General features: G+C 47.7%; 1 protein-coding gene across 3 annotated transcripts in view; it reads left to right on the forward strand.

Annotated features, from left to right (window-relative positions):
• The first annotated feature begins 5757 nt into the window (after positions 1 to 5757).
• Positions 5758 to 19458, forward strand: part of TRAPPC9 (trafficking protein particle complex subunit 9) — a 524427-nt gene continuing 510726 nt past the window's right edge. Inside the window, exon 1 of one of the 3 annotated variants that reach the window (XM_079901721.1) lies at positions 5758 to 5797. Coding sequence is in view for 2 of the 3 variants with exons in the window: in XM_079901717.1 (XP_079757843.1) it covers positions 18005 to 18006 (2 nt within the window). In the remaining variant the exon portion in view is untranslated. Of the gene's footprint in view, positions 5798 to 17702; positions 18007 to 19458 lie in introns of those variants that run through there. The other 2 variants (XM_079901717.1, XM_079901722.1) reach the window with 2 other exon arrangements.

The following is a 19458-nucleotide window of genomic DNA, read 5'->3' on the forward strand; positions in this document are numbered from 1 at the left end:
CAGTTCCAGTCCCAATATTTATCCAAAGAAACAAATGCATATGTCCACACAGATGATTGTTCCTGAATGTCCATATCAGCTTTATTCATAATGACTAAAGATGGAACCGACCCAAATGCCCACAAACAGATGGAGTGTAACAAATGGTGGCTCATCCGTACAAGGGACTCAGCAATAAACAAAGAACCACTGAGCCACGCAGCAACCTGGCTGAAGCTCAAAAGCATTACGCTACAGAAAAGAAGCCAGACCCAGCAGAGGACATACTGCGTGACTCCACCCATGTGAAATTCCAGACCAGGCAAAACGAATTTATAGGGACAGAAAACAGACCCTTGGTTGCCTGCCAGGGTGGGGACAGGGCTGGCCGCAGGGAGCATGGTGGAAACGTTGTGTATCTTGCTTGTGATGGTTGGTTACAAGTGTGTATACGTTTGCCAGAACTCATTAAACTACACTTAAAATAGATGTCTTTTATCATATGAAATTATATCACGATGAAGTTGATTTTTTTAAAAAAGGAAAGACACTGTCCCTGCTCTGATGGAGCCAGTGGGGGTGAGAGACGTCATTCAAGTAACAGCAGAAATGCACGCAGTCACGAACCATGATCAGCCTCCTGAAGAAAAGGCACAGGGGGCCCCGAGAAGTAAGAGGCCGAGACCCCTGGTGGGGCAAGGTGAGTTTCACAGTAGAGATGAATCTGACCTGGGACTTGGCATCCTTTTTTTTTTTGGCTGCCCGGTACCATGCGGGATCTTGGTTTCCCGAGTGGGATGGAACCCGTGGCCCCCGCAGTGGAAGCGTGGCGTCCTAACCACGGGACCGCCAGGGAAGCCCCACTTGGCATCCTCATCGTCATCTTTACAAGTAATCCTTTTCTTCCTCAAAAGCGACACTTCTTGAGTATAGAGGAAAATGAGAGGAAGCAGTTCTGTAAAAGGAAAATGAGGTGAGACCTCGTGTGTACAGCCACCACCCTGCCTCACCCCGATTTCGGCCACTGCCCCTCCAGACCTTCCGCCTGGAGCTGGGCCTTGAAGGACAAGCAGGAAGGAGTTCCCCAGCCACGCAGAGAGGGAAAGGCCCTCTGGGCAGAAGGAACAGCCCATATGAAGGCGGGGGTGCCAAGTAAACTCCAGGCGGAAGATCCAACTAGGAATCGTGCTCCCGAGGCCGGCTGCGCTAGCGCCCACGTTGGAGAGGACGGGCAGGACTTGCAGCTGTGGTTAGGGAGGGAGGGCCCTGAGCCCAGATTCCCGATGGTCGGAGCTGGGAGGCGGTGCAAAAGGGTTCAGGGTCCAGCTCTGGTGTAGAAATCTTACCCTTATCCCCATGGCCCATGCCCTCCCTTGGGCTTACACAATTTACCTCTTGATTCACAAACTATATAACTCTTCATTCTACCCGCCAGCGATTAGGCTCAGAAATAACTGGGGGGAGTCAGGTCCCCCAGGGCACGCATGTGTTGCCCACATGGCCAGATGCCTATCCAGGCGGCCCTGCTCATTCTCTCCTGGGTCACTAACACCCCTTTTGTCTGTCTCCTTTTGTGTTTCTCATCAGAACCCAGCACTTTCCTGGGTCTGGGTTAAGGGCAGGCTGGAAACCTGGAGTGGCTTGGTTTGTAGGCGGGCCCTGGGGGGCCAGGAGGCAGGAGCCTGGGGTCTGTCCCGCTGAGAGCTGGCACGGGGAGGGGGAGTGTGGGGGGGGTTCTCCCTCAGTGAAGGTTGCGTGGAGCTTTCATGTCACAGATCTGCCTCCACTGTGAGCCTTCCGCCCCAGCTCCCGGGAACTGAACTCTGCCCAGGCGGAGGTGTCTACAAAGCTCTCGGCCTCAGACCCAGCAACCTGTTCCGGGGTCTGCATGCCTCACAGCACAGGGTCCTCAGGGGCCCCGGCCCTGGCTGGGAGCACTTTTTGTCCTGCTGCTCATTTGGGTGCCCAGTTTCATTACTTCCCGGCGGAGGGGCAGGGGTTGCTTGTGTGTGTGGCACTGGGCCAGTTGCTTTGGCTCTCTGCCCACCCCCCTCCCCAGCCCTGAAAGAACAGCCCCCATTTGGCGGCTGGTGTGCGTCTCCAGCGAGCCAGCGTGAAAAGACACCTCCCCCGTGCCTGGCACCGAGCCTGCAGTAGATCAATGTCTAACCAGCCATCCATTCATGCATTTCGCCCTGTGATTAACCAGATGAGTGTTTGCATGTGTCCTGGTTTGCAGCGAAGGTCCTGGTTTACATCTTTTGAGCCAGAGTAGTAATTAACAAACTTTCCTTTCACTCTCAAAAGCGTCCTAACGAGGGTGACAAATAATATTGTTGCCATAGCACGAACCAACCACCTTGACCCTTTCTCATCTAGGAAGGAAAAAGGAACCATCGGAAAGCTTGTTTCATGTCATTTTACAGACTGGGAGTGAGCCAGCATCCCACAACAAGAGACAGATTCCAGATATGTGTCAGGGCTAGATTGGTTTGCCTAGAATGCACGCCAATTAGTTTATGTTTCTTATATGACAAGATGTTTAGCCTTTAGGGGAATCCTTAATTTTTTTTTTTTAAGAGGTCTTTTGTCTTTCGAGCAATAAGTTTGTGTGTGTGTGTAAGAAAATCTCTCTTGAGAGATTTTGCCTTAATTTCAAGACACGAGCAAACATTCAGGGAACTCCAGCTGGCATAGCGGGCACATTCAGGAAAAGCCAGTCTGGGGCAAAGAAGGCACTGTTGCCTCCATGTAGAGTTAGGGAAGGGCCACGTCGGCATCTCGAGCACTTGTGTCATCAGGTTTGCCCATCTTCCCACGGGGTCTGAAGGAGGCTTGAGCTGCAGCACAGGGGCTGTGAACCCCGTGAAATGCCACAGACCTCCCTTCAGCCTGGAATTGTGTCAGCTCAGTGTGGCGACCCTGTGGGAGCTCCTGCTGATCGGAAGCTCTTGGGGCGATTTTCAAAGAGTCTGATTAATAAGGATGATGAGATGAAGCAGTGACTTCTTTTTTTTTTTTTTGAAGCAGTGACTTCTTAACGAACGTGGCTTGTATGGAAGGGCTCTCAGACACACACCGCAGAGGGTGCAACTGTGCCGACTTACTGAACCGTTCTCTGGCATATGTATCTGAGGCCTTCGAGGGCCTTTGCCTTTGACCCAAGAATTCTGCCCCTGGGAATGTCTCTAAGGAAATCACCCGAAATTTGGAAAGATCATTATGCACAAAGATGTTCATTGCAGTGTTATTTATAACAGTAAAAATGGGACAATTCAGCTGTCCAATGATAGGCATTTGGTTAAGCACACAGTGGCCTAACCCTGATGGGATCAAGTATAGTCATTAAAAATGAGATGCAGGGCTTCCCTGGTGGCGCAGTGGGTGAGAGTCCGCCTGCCAATGCAGGGGACACTTGTTCGAGCCCTGGTCTGGGAAGATCCCACATGCTGAGGAACAGCTAAGTCTGTGCGCCACAACTACTGATCCTGCGCTCTAGAGCCCATGAACCACAACTACTGAGCCTGCATGCCGCAACTACTGAAGCCCACGCATGCTTAGAGCCCATGCTCCGCAACAAGAGAAGGCACCACAATGAGAAGCCCACTCACCACAACGAAGAGTGGCCCCCGCTCACCACAACTAGGGAGAGCCCGCATGCAGCAGCAAAGACCCAGTGCAGCCAAAAATAAATAAGTAAATAAATAAATAAATCTATTTTTTTTAAATGAGATGCATACACACAGAATGAGGCACACTTGTCCCCTGCCCTCCACTATCTCTTGTCATTAGTCTGGCTGAATTTTCTTTCTAGGGTTGTAAAGTGGGGGAGAGAATGGAGTTATTAATGTCAGGAATAAAAACTTTACATAAAGATTTTGAAAATGATCTTTATACATAACTGGCAACAGCATGAGAAATGCTTTTGTTAAACAAGAGCAGGCTATGACGTCATACACGCACTGTGATTATAACCATATTAGCTGCAAACTTTGGGTAGAAAAAGCTTCGGGGAAATAATTTTCCATGGCTATCCCAAGTTTCTTTGTGAGTTCAATATTAAGGAATCAACAAGACATATTAAAGAAAATGTCTTTACTACTGTATATCACAGAAAATTATATTCAATATCCTATGATAAACCATAATAGAAAAGAATGTTAAAAAATGTATATATATCTATAACTGAATCACTTTGCTGTACAGCAGTAATTAACACAACCTTGTTAACCAACTATACTCCAATCAAAAAATAATAATAATTAATAAAAAAGAAAAATTTGGGGCTTCCCTGGTGGGGCAGTGGTTAAGAATCCACCTGCCAATGCAGGGGTCACAGGTTCGAGCCCTGGTCTGGGACGATCCCACATGCCGCGGAGCAACTAAGCCCATGCGCAACAACTCCTGAGCCTGCGCTCTAGAGACCGCGAGCCACAACTACTGAGCCCAAGTGCCACAACTACTGAAGCACCTAGAGCCCATGCTCCGCAACAAGAGAAGCCACAGCAACGAGGAGCCCGCGCACCGTAATGAAGAGTAGACCCTGCTCGCCGCAACTAGAGAAAGCCCACACGCAGCAACGAAGACCCAATGCAGCCAAGAATAAATTAATTAACTAATTTTAAAAATGATAGTTTAAAATTTTTTTTTAAAAAAGAAAAATTTGGGCTTCCCTGGTGATGCAGTGGTTGAGAGTCCGCCTGCCAATGCAGGGGACACAGGTTCGTGCCCCAGTCCGGGAAGATCCCACATGCCGTGGAGCGGCTGGGCCCGTGAGCCATGGCCACTGAGCCTGCGCATCTGGAGCCTGTGCTCCGCAATGGGAGAGGCCACAACAGTGAGAGGCCCACGTACCGCAAAAAAAAAGAAAAATTTGCACATTTACAGTCATGTAATATTAACTTCTAGTAATTTTGCATCATGGCTTAAAAAATATGTTTTTAGGGACTTCCCTGGTGGTCTAGTGGTTAAGACTCTGTGCTCCCAATGCACGGGGCCTGGGCTTGATCCCTGGTCAGGGAACTAGATCCTGCGTGCCGCCACTAAGGATCCTGCACAATGCAACGAAGATCCTGCGTGCCGCAGCTAAGACCCAGCACAGCCAAATAAATATACATGTTTTTAAAAGACAAATGAAATATGTTCCGTGAATTAAAAAAAAAGGTCTTTAAACTGAAACACACATAAGACAAAGTTATGTACGGTGGTTATGAAAATGTGACCAGGGGTTCGCAGGAGCCTAGCCCTGTATGTTCCAGAGGAGCAATGGCCCAGGATTTGCTAATTCAGTGTTAACGGTGACTTAAAAAACTACCACCAGTAATGAGTGTCAACTGTATTATAAAGCAAAAAGAAGCAGTGGTGGTCTGGTAGTGAAGTTGCCAAGCCCTACTCCAGGGCCCTTCTATGAGATGGTGACGTCTCCCTCACTGCCAAACGGGAGCCACTTGCCTACCCTGCAGCTGGCCATGTCCCGCCACCTCCTTGGGCACGTTCCTTAACTCTGTTGCTTCTGCGTGCTCACCTGTAAAATGAGGATCACACGTAGTTAGTGGAGAGACAGTTGTGTAGCCACCCCCATCCCCCAGGTGCCCAGCACTTACTCATGCTCAGTTGGTGTGCCACCTACCACGGTGTCACCTCCAGAACAACGATCCTCTCTCTCTCTCACCAGCTGTCTCAGCCCTACTTTCTAGATGGTGACACAACGGCTCAGAGCATCCCTACAGCTTGCCTGGAGTCATGTAACACAGAAGAGGCGGAGTTAAGTTTCCAATTCAGGGTTCGCTGACTCCGAAGACTGGATTCTTTCTACTAGGTGAGTCTTCTTGTTCTTTCTGCATCTTTTTTTGCTGAAAAAAAACCTCAACACTGAGACAGAAGAACACAGGGCCCAGGCTTAGCTATTAATTTTCTGTGGAAATAACACTTTTTTGAGTGTTCGCTCCTGAATCTATATTGAAGATATCGACTAAAGTAGATTTATTTCAGGAGTGAAAAAATAAGAGCATAAATCCTCCCAGACCCAGGCTTCAAAGGGCTCCAGCCTAATCCCAGGAACCTGTGAATATGTGAGGTTGTGTGGCAAAGGGCAATTAAAGTTGCAGATTAAATTAGGGTTGCTCATCAACTGACACTAATGTAGGGAGATCATCCTGTATTATCCATGTGCCCAATGTAATCACAAGGGTCTTTAAAGGCAGAAGGAGAACTTAGAGGCAGACCACAGAGATGCTGTGGGTTCAGTTGTGGACCACTGCAATCAGGCAGGTATGGCAACAACGCGAGTCACACAAACTTTTTGGTTTCCCGGTGCATGTAAACGTTATGTTTACACTGTACTGTAAAAGTCTATTGAGTGTGCAATAGCATTATGTAAAAAAAAAGGTATATATCTTAATTTAGAAATGCTTTATTGCTAAAAGTGCTAACTGTGATCTAAGCCTTCAGCAAGTCATAAACTTTTTTGCTGGTGGAGGGTCTTGCTTGGGTGCTGACGGCTGCTTACTGATCGTGGTGGTGGTTGCTGAAGGCTGGGGTGTGGTCATGACAATTTCTTAAAATAAGACAACAAAGAAGTTCACTGCATTGACTGACTCTTTCACAAATGATTTCTTCGTAGCAAGCAGTGCTGCTTGATAGCTTTTTCCCCACAGAACTTCTTTCAAAATTGGAGTCAGTCCTCTCAGACCCTGCCACTGCTTTATCAACTGAGTTTATGTCATATTCTAAGTTCTTTGTTGTCATTTCAACAACCGACTAAGTTTACCATCTTATATGGGAGTGGTTCGTGGTGCTCCAAAACAATTACGATAGTAACACCAAAGATCACTGATCACAGATCGCCATAACGTATATAGTAATGAAAAAGTTTGAAATATTTCGAGAATTACCAAAATGGGGCACAAAGACACATAGTAAGCAAATGCTGTTGAAAAAATGGTGCCAATAGACTTGCTCTGTGCAGGGTTGCCCCAAACCTTCAACTTGTAAAAAATGCAACATCTGCAAAGCATAATAAAGAGAAGCACAATAAAAAAAAAAGGTGTGCCTGTCATCAAGATCATAGACACAAGCAGTGGTGTTTGCCAGGGGCTAAGGGGGAGGAGGAATGGGGAGTTATTGTTTAATGAGTATAGAGTTTCAGTATTGCAAGATGAAAAGAGTTCTGGATATGGACGTTGGTGATGGTTGCACAACAGTGTGAATATACTTAGTGCCACTGAATTGTACATTTAGAAACGGTTATATACTAAACACTACTGAACTGTACACTTTAAAATGGTACATTGTATTTATGCGAATCATATCTCCATTTAAAAAAAAGAGGTCCGAGACAGAACAATCCCTTTTTCCTGTCTCTGGGTTTGATACATAAGGGTGTGAGGCCTGGAGCTGCTGCGACCATTCTTGCAGCCATGAGGGACACTGGTCACACAAAGAGAAGCCAAGCACAAAGACGGGAGGCCCCTGAAATAACTGGCCTGCTCCCGACTTCTGTAATGTGACGTAGTGGAGGTCCTGACCGTGAAAGCCAGTTCCTAGGCTTTTCTGTTCTTTGTAGCAGAGAGCATCCCTCCAGAAAGTCCTGAGCACCCTGTACACCATCAGGGGTCTCTCCTGCCGGAGAAGCAAGTCTCACTCCCAGTGGCTGGGAGGAAGTAACATGTTCTCTTTGTTTTTGATTTCGTTTATTGGTTTTGGTTTTTTTTTTTTTTTTTTTTCTGTACGCGGGCCTCTCACCGTTGTGGCCTCTCCCATTGCGGAGCACAGACTCCAGACGCGCAGGCTCAGAGGCCATGGCTCACGGGCCCAGCTGCTCCGCGGCATGTGGGATCCTCCCAGACCCGGGCACGAACCCGTGTCCCCTGCATCAGCAGGCGGACTCTCAATCACTGCGCCACCAGGGAAGCCCTCTCCTTGTTTTAATGCTGCTGTGTCTTCTCCTCTGTTGCTCCTCCCCCACCCACACTCTTCACCCACCAAGGGCCAACACTGCCTCCTTGGTTGTCCTTTCTGCACCCCCTATGAGCCTCTGTTAAGCCCCCGATACAGCACTGGCCTCAGGGATTAGAGGTGACTAAATGTCCCTCTGCTCCCTTCCTGGGCGGCAAGGCCTGGGCCTGATTAATTAGGCCTCCTTGCAGAGCCCAACACAGGCCCCAGCACTTAGTGGATCCCCAGGAATTGCTTATTGTGTTGATCACAGAGGTGAGAGTGACTTAGTCAAAGTGCACGTGATGAGATAAAATCAGCCTTGTTAGCAGGTGGGGAGAAGAAGGTTGGGCAGTAGCAGGAGCCCCTCCTGTTCAGGCCCTAAGGCATGACATCTCCACGCAGCCCCTGAGGTCAGCGTTACACATGAAGCAGGGAGGCTCAGACAGCTGGGGTCACGCGCCCGAGTCACACACGCTAGCGAGCAAGCTGGGACTCAGGCACAGTTCTTGCTGACTCTGAGCTCTAAAAAAATAACAGTAACAGCTAACCCGTACGTAGTCGCCACTACTTGCCAAGCTCTGCTTTCGCTCGTTTGCCCTCCTGACAGCTCTGTGAGGCGGTGGTGTCATCAGCTCCGTTGTATGGAGAGTAGAAATCACCAGCAGGTAGGTGGCAGAGCCAGCACTGGAGGCTGGTGGAGACTCCAGAACCCCTGCTGTCCCCACCTGAAGTGTCCTGGTTCTAGGTCAGGACCTGGAACTTTCAGAGCCTGAGCGGGAGCTGGCCATCAGGTAGCGGTGACAGTGACAGGGACAGGTTGTTGGCCAATCGTACACCCCAGCCCACTGCTGGCTCTGGGGTGGGTTGTGTGGGCCTCACTGTCTAACTGTAGGCTGACATAACCCCTCTGGTCCTTGAAACCCGACAGCCCTGGGCTCTGCCTCTAACCGGCTCTGGGACGCTGGGCACACTGCTGCCGACCTCCGAGCACAGCCTCCTGGAGGTAATGTGTGCGTGCAAGGCGGGGTAGGGGTCAGGAGAAAACAGGGACAGTCCAAACAAGCTCCCTGGTGGTGGCTGTCATGCTGTCACTGAGTCTGCTTCTTCCTTCGGTGGGCCAAACAATGGTCCCCATTCACATTTGCCTGTGAATACGCTACTTTACACGACAAAAGGGACTTTGCAGCCATGATAAAGTTACAGGTCCGTGAGTTGCAGAGATTATCCAGGCTTATCCTATCCGGGTGGGCCAATTTTTTTTTTTTTTGTGGTACACAAGCCTCTCACTGTTGTGGCCTCTCCCGTTGCGGAGCACAGGCTCCCAACGCGCAGGCTCAGCGGCCATGGCTCACGGGCCCAGCCGCTCCGTGGCACGTGGGATCCTCCCGGACCGGTCACAAACCCACGTCCCCTGCATCGGCAGGCGGACTCTCAACCACTGCGCCACCAGGGAAGCCCCGGGTGGGCCAATTATAATCACACTGAGCCCTTAGAAGAGGAAGAAGAAGACAGAGAGTCTGTCGGAGAACCTGGAGGACAGAAGAAGAGGCAGGAGAGACTCACAAGAGAGGGCCTCAAGCAGGCATTGCTGGCTTTGCCGCTGGAGGAAGGAGCCTCTGGAAGTCGGACTTCGGTACCGGCCAACAGCCCACAAGAAAATGGGGGCCTCAGTCCTACGACCGCAAGGAACTGAATTCTGCCAGCAACTCAGATGAGCTGGGAAAACGGACTGGACTTCCAACTACTGTGAACTGTGAGCTAATAACTTTGTATTAAGCCTGTAAACTTGTTGTAATTCATTATGGCAGCAATGGAAAATGATACTCTCCTCAAACTCCCTATCCACTGGAGTGAGGGTTGGTTCTCATCTTGGCCTTGAGTTGATCCACAAGCGTGGGGCCGCCAGCCCTGTTCTCCTCAATCAACGTGCAGGATCACTTTCCGTGGTCTCCAGCTGGAAGGCAGGCAGGACGGTAGAGCCCTGCAAAGGCCAACTTCACTTGGCTCTGTGCCCAAAATAAAGCTCTGGATATGTGTACTTGTTTAAAAAGAAAAAAAAAAACAACAAATGCTGACCCACTTTTTCCTGACTGCTCTGGCTCAGACATGTCCCTCTAAAAGGCAATTTATTTCCAGTACACGCTGTTCCCAGGGCTGACATCACAACCTCAGCTGGAAGGAGGAGCAGTACTTACGAGAGCTCTCGGGGGCTGGCATCCAAATCTGATAATGTAGCAAAATTCTGCAAAAAGCTGGTGTTTTTTTAAAAAACTGCATCAGCCTGGCAATGGAGGGGCTGGGAGTTTGGCCCTACTTAGAATCTCCAGCCAGGAGAAATGCTCGAGGCGTCTGGGCCCTGGAGCTCCAGCCCTCCTGCACAAACCCTGGCAGACCACAAATCAGCAGCGTGGCCTGGCTTACAGCAGGGGTGCACCCTTGCAGCCTGACATGGGGGCTGCTTTGAGGGTAGACAGCCTCCCTTGGGAGACCGGGCCTTCCCAGTGGCCACACGTCTCTGAGCCACACAATTGACTAAAACATCATAAATATATTATCTAGGGCTTCCCTGGTGGCGCAGTGGTTGAGAGTCCGCCTGCCGATGCAGGGGACATGGGTTCGTGCCCCAGTCCGGGAGGATCCCACATGCCGCAGAGCGGTTGGGCCCGTGAGCCATGGCCTATGAGCCTGCGCATCTGGAGCCTGTGCTCTGCAACGAGAGAGGCCACAACAGTGAGAGGCCCGCATACCGCAAAAAAAAATGTTTAAATAAATATATTATCTATTTTGATAATTATTAAATTAATATAAAGGTAAATTTTATTGGAGATATATCTCTTATTGAAATAGATATTTTTAAGTTATTTTATGGACCTACAAATATTGATATTTATTGTTTGCTTGAATGGGAGAGATTATGCACCAAACGTATCCTGAGTTTTAGCTCTTGTGTGTAAGTGCTGAGACTCTTGTTCACATTAATGTAGATGGGAATAGAGAAAATTTTGTTATAGCAGTGTCTCTCAATTCTCCAAACTTTTATAACAAAAATCAGATGGTGATATAAGATCAAAAATCATTTTGAGTGATTTTCAACTAACAACTCAGCAGGTCTTCCTTTGATTTTGCTGAAAGAAAGCAACTGAAACAGTTAATTTGCAAAATGATTTGTTACCAAGTTGTTAGAATCATTCATGTTCTTAATTTCTGGGCAGTATGCTAAAAGTTCAAAATTCAAGGCAGTAATACCAAGAATTAGCACATGACGCTTAAATATACTTGTTACTCTTTTGCTTAGAGGCACCTCGTTTAACCCAACATGCTCAGAAGAGGCTGGGAAAATGGAAGTATTGTTAATTCCAGTTTACCTTTGCCAAGGTAAAAAAAATTAGTATACATTTACAATACCCAATGATATTTTGGGAAATGGTAATGAAAATAATCATCTTGTGAATCTGAATAATGGTCTTGAAAATTTTTGTAAGGTAAAAGTATGTATGTCCAAATGTAACATTGATTTGTCAAAAGCAAAAGGAAATCTTTGTTTTTTTCAAAAGGAAACTTTTGATCTCTTCCTCCCTCGTTGAAATCATATAAAATATGCAACTGAGTTATAGACTGAGCTGCAGGAAAGTGAAAATACTCACAAATCCTTTCTCATTGCTGAGAACAGTAAAAACGGAGGAAGAGCTTCATAGAAGATTGTTTTTTCCCAGCATGCTTTTTACACATGTCGAGGATTCTAATTGTAAGGAAAAAATGTCCAAATTTTAGATATGAGGCAGAGAGATTACTGTGTCCTGCTGAGTGTTTTGCAGGGTTAGTCTGGTGGTGTAATCTGGGGGTTTTATAAAGTTGTAAGTGTAGGCATTATATTCTAGAAAACTGATTATTATGCAAGATTCTTGAGCTATAGCAAAGCAAATGAATATTATCCTAGAGAGATGCAAATGAGAAGATTACATTGCAAGACTCATAGCTTTATTTTGTATTCATTTTACAGTCTTATTTCTTTCAGGGAATAATATATTTGCTTCTCTCATAGCTTTTTTTTTTTTTTTTTGGAAACAGCTTTATTAGCCTGCTGTTTCCTTCATTAAGGAGTTGAGTTTAATACGGGTTCATTTTATATATTTGTTATCAATTTTATTGAATACATTATTGCATACACTAACTGCCCATTTTAGAAGCAGAATTCAGTGAGGTTTGCTAAATGTATATAGCTGTGAAACCACTGCCACAGTCAGAGTATCAACCCAACCACCGTCGACCACCATCAACCCAACGAATCTCGGTGCCCCTTCCGAGTCAGCTCCCGTCTGGGCCCCAGGCAACACTTGATTAGATTTGCCTTTTCTAGAGCCTCATAGAGATGAAGCCACTTACTCTTCTGTGCCAGACTTTCCTTTACCGGCACGTCTAGGAGAGTGTCAGAGCGGGTCCCTGTTCAGTGCTCTCTAGTATTCCCATCTCTCTGCTGGTGGAAAAAGGGTTATTTCCTCTTTGTGACAATTATGAATGAACCGCTGTGAACATTCATGGACATACAGTTCTGTCCTACTTCCTCAGAGGGGAATTGCTGGGTCATATAGTGCATGGATGTGTGTGGAGTGGGAACTGTCAAACCTTATTCCAGAGTGTTTATCCCATGTGACATTCCCACTAGCAATGTTTCTCTCCTTACTCTGTCTTTTGTTATGTAGAGGGCCCCAGCTGGGGAACCTAACGTGGGTAGAGGAAGATTTTTTTCCCCTCCTTTCCACGTGCACACGTGGGTGGGGAGCCCAGGAGCTCACACACAGCTTTGTGGGTTGGCTGCCCCTGGCTCTCTCCTTTCCATTTCCTGTCCGCTCAACTCAGTGACACTGCTGGTCTTTGAGTGACCTCTCTCTGCCAATGGATCAGACCTGGACTCCCGACACAAAGCTCAAGTGGCCCCAGAGCTGTGACCTCATTGGTTTCTCTTCCGTCAGGACACGGTCCTGAGCTGGCTGTTGTCCAATGTCTGAAAACCGTTTTCTTTCTCCTCCCAGTTTTCTAGTTGTTCACGGCAGGAGGGTCAACCTGGATACTGTTCTTCTCCCTACATTTGTTTTTCACCTTTTCAAAATTATACTTTTACATAATTTTAAGTAGATACATAGTTAAGGCATGGGGCTTTGCCGTGAAATTTGTTGTGTGGTGAAATTAATATCTCCACTTTCGATATGATCTGCAGTTTCCCTCTTGGCTCTCACAGACTCTCCCTTAGGGGGGAAGGAGATTCTGTGCTTCACTGCATATGGAGTCTGAGGTGGACCAGTTTTAGGAAAGACTACGTGTGGACATTGGGACTTTCGGTGGGGAAAATGAGTTCCTTAAAGCAATGAGACAGTACGTATAGTCCTTAGAACAGTGTCTGTCATATTTTAAGTGCTCCAGAAATGGTAGCTATTATTAGGACAATGCAATAAAGGAGCTTTACATTAAAGACTGCCTCCTTTGTAGCACGCTACTTATTCCTTGAGGCCCCTGGGATCATTATGTTATCCTTTTTTTTTTTTTAATTAACTTATTTATTTTTGGCTGAGTTGGGTCTTCGTTGCTGCGCACGGGCTTTCTCTAGTTGCGGCAAGCGGGCTTCTCATTGCGGTGGCTTCTCTTGTTGCGGAGCACGGGCTCTAGGCATGTGGGCTTCAGTAGTTGTTGCTCCTGGGCTCCAGAGCGCAGGCTTATTAGTTGTGGCGCACGGGCTTAGTTGCTCCGTGGCATGTGGGATCTTCCCGGACCAGGGCTCGAACCTGTGTCCCCTGCATTGGCAGGCGGATTCTTAACCACTGCGCTACCAGGGAAGCCCCGTTATGGTATCCTTGCCAGCCCAGGGTTCTGATCCAAGCTTGCTTTCCTGGGCTGCGGCCCATATTCCATTATCATTTCTCTTTTTACTCATATAACAGCCTTCCATTGAAGTCCTTACCCCGTCCCCGTCCCTGTGTTGGAGTTGAAACTCATAGAACCGTGAGTGGGTCAGATACGAGAATGGGGTAGAAAGTCTCAGGACAGAGAGATGCAGAGGGGGTTGAGGAAGCCCCGAGGACAAAGGAAATTCCTCTGCTTGGGGAGTCAGGGTGGCTTCGCAGAAGATGAAGGACTGAAATTAAGATTCGAAGAGTAGAAATTTGCCAGATGGGCATGGTAGGGGAGAGAAAGAGCAGAGTATCTGCAAAACTCAGAGGCATGGGAAGAATGATGTTCAGAAAACGGTAGCAGTGCAGCCAGGCTGAACCACGGCATGAGGGTGGGATCGCAGAGGGTGAGGCTGGACTGGCAGGCAGGGAGCAATTTTTTTAAACAACTTTATTGAGCTGTAAGTCACATGGCACACATTTCACCCATTTGAAGAGCACAATGCATTGGCTTTTAGTATGTTCAGAGTTGCCTGAAACCATAGGAAGCAATTTTTTTTTTTTTTTTTTTTTTTGCGATACGTGGGCCTCTCAGTGTTGTGGCCTCTCCCGCTGCGGAGCACAGGCTCCAGACACGCAGGCGCAGCTGCCATGGCTCACGGGCCCAGCCGCTCCGCGGCATGTGGGATCTTCCCGGACTGGGGCACGAACCCGTGTCCCCTGCATCAGCAGGCAGACTCTCAACCACTGCGCCACCAGGGAAGCCCATAGGAAGCAATTTTTGAAGCCTCTGTATGCTCCTATTGAAGGTGGCCTTCCCAGGACTTCCCAAAGTGTCTTTTGGGGGTTGTGTGGGTGCATAAAGTCTAGGGGAAGCTGGAGCAGTGATGGATCCAGGCAGAAAAGAAAACAGGCAGCAGTCCTTGTGCTGAGCAGATCAGAGCTCCGTCAGGTTGCCTGTGGGTCATGATGGGGGGGAGGAGGCCCCCTGCAGGTCCCCCACCATGGACCAGAGCTTCTGTAACCTGGGGCTGTGTCTTAATAGTCAGAGCAAAGGGGACTGTAAAATACTGAGAGTGTGGCCCTGGAACAGGCTGAGGCTCCCAGAAGTCCTGCTTTCCTGACAGATACCAAATGGAGGCCAGGTGCCCCAGAGCTGATTTGGGAAGTGCACTGAAATGAACACTTTTCAAGAAGTTCTTAGTTTTCTTGTTAAAGGTAGTCCTTTTTTTTTAATGGGAGACAGGGACTTCCCTCGTGGTGCAGTGGTTAAGAATCCGCCTGCCAATGCAGGGGACACGGGTTCAAGCCCTGGTCCGGGAAGATCCCACATGCCACGGAGCAACTAAGCCCGTGCGCCACAACTACTGAGCCCACGTGCCACAACTACTGAAGCCCGCGCCTATAGCCTGTGCTCTGCAACAAGAAAAGCCACCGCAATGAGAAGACCGCGCACCACAACGAAGAGTAGCCCCCGCTCGCCACAACTAGAGAAAGCCCGTACGTAGCAACGAAGACCCAACCCAGCTGAAAATAAATTAATCAATTAATAAAAAAACAAAACAGGGTTTCCCTGGTGGCACAGTGGTTGAGAATCCGCCTGCCAATGCGGGGGACATGGGTTTGGGCCCTGGTCTGAAAAGATCCCACATGCCGTGGAGTGGCTGGGCCCGTGCGCCACAACTGCTGAGCTTGCGCTCTAGCGCCTGCGAGCCACAGCTGCTGAGCCTGTGTGCTGCAACTGCTGAAGCCCGCGCGCCTGGGGCCTGTGCTCTGCAACGGGAGAGGCCACTGCAGTGGGAGGCCCGCTCACTGCAACAAAGAGTATCTCCCTCCTGCCCTCCCGTCACTGTTCGCCGCAACTAGAGAGAGCCCGCATGCAGCAACAGAGACCCGATGCGGTCAAAAATAAATGTAAAAAAACAACAAAAAGACAAAAAAAAAAAAAAAAAACGGGAGAGAGTCTCTAGTTTAATGTCAGGAATGGAAAACAAACAGGTCAGAGATGGGTGGAGGCTGATTTTAACCAGTCAACTTGTGTGGAACAGTTTTTTTATGAGCTGCCCCAGTGACTGTCTGGATGAACGGATGAAAGGAAATTGGTCTGCACATACAGGCTGTTCTTCTTCTTCCCGGGCCGCGGGAGTAGCTGCTTTCCGAATCTGGCTGTGTTTTCACAAACACATTTCAAGGCCACACCTCCAGTGTTCTCATTCAGTACCTTTGAGTCAGGCCAGGAAATCGTGGTGTGTTTTTAACGGCTTTGAATTCTTTTGGAATTCTCTTTTTGATAATTTTTAAACAACTGCAAACTTAATTTTCAAGTACAGTACAAATACTTTATGTTCCTTAACTGCTTTAGCGTAAGTGGCTGCCCCAACCCCCCTAGCTGAGTGTGGATTTTCCACAAACGAGGACCTTCCCTTGTAGCCCCACAGGCAGCCATCCAAAGTGGGAAATTAACATCGGTACATTATTACCACCTGATCATCAGGCTCCATTCAACTTTCACAGCTGTTCCAATTTTTTTTTTTTGCCTTACGCGGGCCTCTCACTGTTGTGGCCTCTCCCGTTGCGGAGCACAGGCTCCGGAGGCGCAGGCTCAGCGGCCACGGCTCACGGGCCCAGCCGCTCCGCGGCATGTGGGATCTTCCCGGACCGGGGCACGAATCCGTGTCCCCTACACCGGCAGGCGGACTCTCAACCACTGCGCCACCAGGGAAGCCCTAAAGCTAATTTTTAAAAGGAAAGACTGAGGGCTTTCTTGGTTGGCGCAGTGCCGCTGAGCCTGCGCGTCCGGAGCCTGTGCTCCGCAACGGGAGAGGCCACAGCAGTGAGAGGCCCGCGTACCGCAAAAAAAAAAAAAAAAAAAAATATATATATATATATAACTTGAATTATAATTACTTGGTATGTAATATATAACATATTTCCAATTGGATTATTATTTATTACCTTATATGTAACATATAAGGCATATAATGTAGTGTCATATACATAAATTGAATTCTCAAGAATTAAGCCACTGCCAATTTAGCTAAATCTCTTTTGTGAATTCCTTTCTAATATCAGTCTACTCTGAATTTGCCCAGAACTGACTGACCCAGGCTCACCTGACAAAGTGACAAAATCCCAGGTCTTGGTGAGAATTGTTGAGGCCATCCTAATTTACACCAGACACGGATGTTTTCCCATAGTAGCTCCTTAGCTTGTTCCGGCATCTGGTGGTCACACATGGGATTGCAGCTACCCATATGTTACCCTTCTCAGGATTTTTCTTTCCCTTTTTGAATTTTTTTCCCATTTAAACTTAAATTTGAGATGTAAGATCCAATTTTAATAAATTGGATATACTATAACTTACAGTTACAAGTTTCTGGCTCTACAAGTGGCCACAATGCATTGGTGAGAACTTATAATTTTTCAGTCTTTGTTTCTTGGGGTGTTTGTGTGTGTGTGTCTGTGTTTGGGGATGTTTTTCCTTTGTTAATTCTAAAAATTTACTGCTAATATATGGCAGGCACTGAGGTAGATGCTGGCAGGAAAAGAATAATCTGGACGGCAAATTAACCTAGTGCTTCTGATTATACTCCATGAAACTGGAGACCTCTTGCATGTGCATTGTTTGAAATGTAGTAAATAGTAAGTTACAATCGTGACTAGGCTGTTAGGTAATCATTCTTGAGATATCTGTGGATGTTAAATTCACTGGTGAAAGTTTGATGAAGAATAGGTTATTTATGCAATTTCAAAGTATCTTCAAAAGACCCACAAGTTACTTATTAATTACAATGGGAAAAAATTGTAACTTTATAGTGGAGAAACTTGGCAGACTGCACATTAACGAAGGGAACAAAGTTAACATCACAAACCAGACAAACCAACCTCATGTGTCTCCTGAGATGATACACTAAGGACTCACATCACTTCTGTGGTCTGTTTTGCAAAAAACACATAACCTGAATCTAATCATGAGAAAGCATTAGACAAACTCAGAATGAGGAACGTTCTACAAAATAACTGAACTGTATTCTTCTTACATATTAAAGTCATGAAAGACAAACGCTGAGAAACTGTTCCAGATAAAAGGAAACTAAAAAACATATGACAACTGTAACCTGTAATCCTGGACAGGGGAAAAATAGCTATGACGTGCACAATTGGGAACTATTTACCTAGAGAATGATAAAACCAATGAGGCAAAAATGTAAGTAATTGGTGAACATGGATAAAGTGTGTATAAGACTTCTTGTTACAGTTCTTCGTGCCGTTTTTCTGTGTTTGAAATTACATATAAAAAAGTTAACCCAAAAAAGTGTTTCCAAAAGTAACAAGCTCTTTAATGACAAAGAACTGGTCTCTTTTAAAATGATTTATTATTTTTCATTATGAAATCAATGTATGTATGCTTTTTATTTTATTATTATGATTTTAAAATTAATTTATTTAATTAATTTAGTTTTGGCTGCGTTGGGTCTTCGTTGCTGCACGCGGGCTTTCTCTAGTTGCGGTAGCGGGGGCTTCTCTTTGTTGTGGTGCGCGGACTTTTCATTGCGGTGGCTTTTGTTGCGGAGCACGGGCTCCAGGGACGCAGGCTTCAGTAGTTGTGGCACGCAGGCTCTAGAGCGCAGGCTCAGTAGTTGTGGCGCAGGGGCTTAGCTGCTCCACGGCATATGGGATCTTCCTGGACCAGGGCTCGAACCCGTGTCCCCTGCATTGGCAGGTGGATTCTTAACCACTGCGCCACCAGGGAAGCCCCTGTATGTTTTTTAAAGGAGAAAAAATATATAGAAAAGTTAAAAGAAGAAAAAGCATTAATCACCCACAGGTCTATCACAGACCAACGCTGCCTAGGAAGATTGTTTGAAAGGAGTGCAGTTTCATGGTGCAGGGATGTGCTAGATGGAGGGCATTCTGGACTGAAAGAACAATATAGAAAAGACAGGGAAGCGTGGAAAGGCATGGCTCAGGGGAAAATGAGAAGACAGCATTTGGTTTGCTTTGAGGTGGGGAAGCTGGGGCTAGAAAACGGAGATGAGTAGGTGCGGTAGGACTTCCCAGGAGGACCAGTGCTGGAGGGGGAGATCGTGCAGGTCCGATTCTCCCCCGGGCCGGGGTCCACTATGCCTGGCACATGGCTGGGGCTAATGAAGGAGTGCGCACGAGGCAGGCCCTAGGTCCCTTCCTGCCCCGTAGCGTCCCCTCGCGGCGACTCCCCCGCCTGCTTGCTGCTCGCCATCTTCACTCCGCCGCCTGCGGGCTGCTGACGCAATCGGGAAGCAGGTGCACGGCTCGGTTTCTAGGGCAACAACAGCCGGGCCTCCATCCTTCCGCTCGCACTCGTGCGTCACTTCCGGCCGCTCGCCGCCAGCCGCCGCCGGCCTGTGGAGTGGTTGAGGTTGGGGCTATTTCTCTTTGTCTAGTTGGGGCGTTGTGCTGGGGATGGTGTTGGCAAAAATTATTTTTCGGTTCTGCGGGAGGAGCTGGTAGGGAGGCAGGTGGAGCTTAGTCTCCGTCCCCCAACCAATCGCTTTCAAATCCGTTCCGTGAGCGCAGCGGGGAGAGGGCGTCTCGTCGCTGCCAGACCTAGAGCATGCGCACTCGCACCGAGGCAGTCTCGGGGATCCTGTGTTCCGGGATTTCAGGGTAGCCGGAGGGA

This window comes from Stenella coeruleoalba (genome assembly GCF_951394435.1).
Source record: "Stenella coeruleoalba genome assembly, chromosome: 17".
Lineage (NCBI taxonomy): Eukaryota > Metazoa > Chordata > Mammalia > Artiodactyla > Delphinidae > Stenella > Stenella coeruleoalba.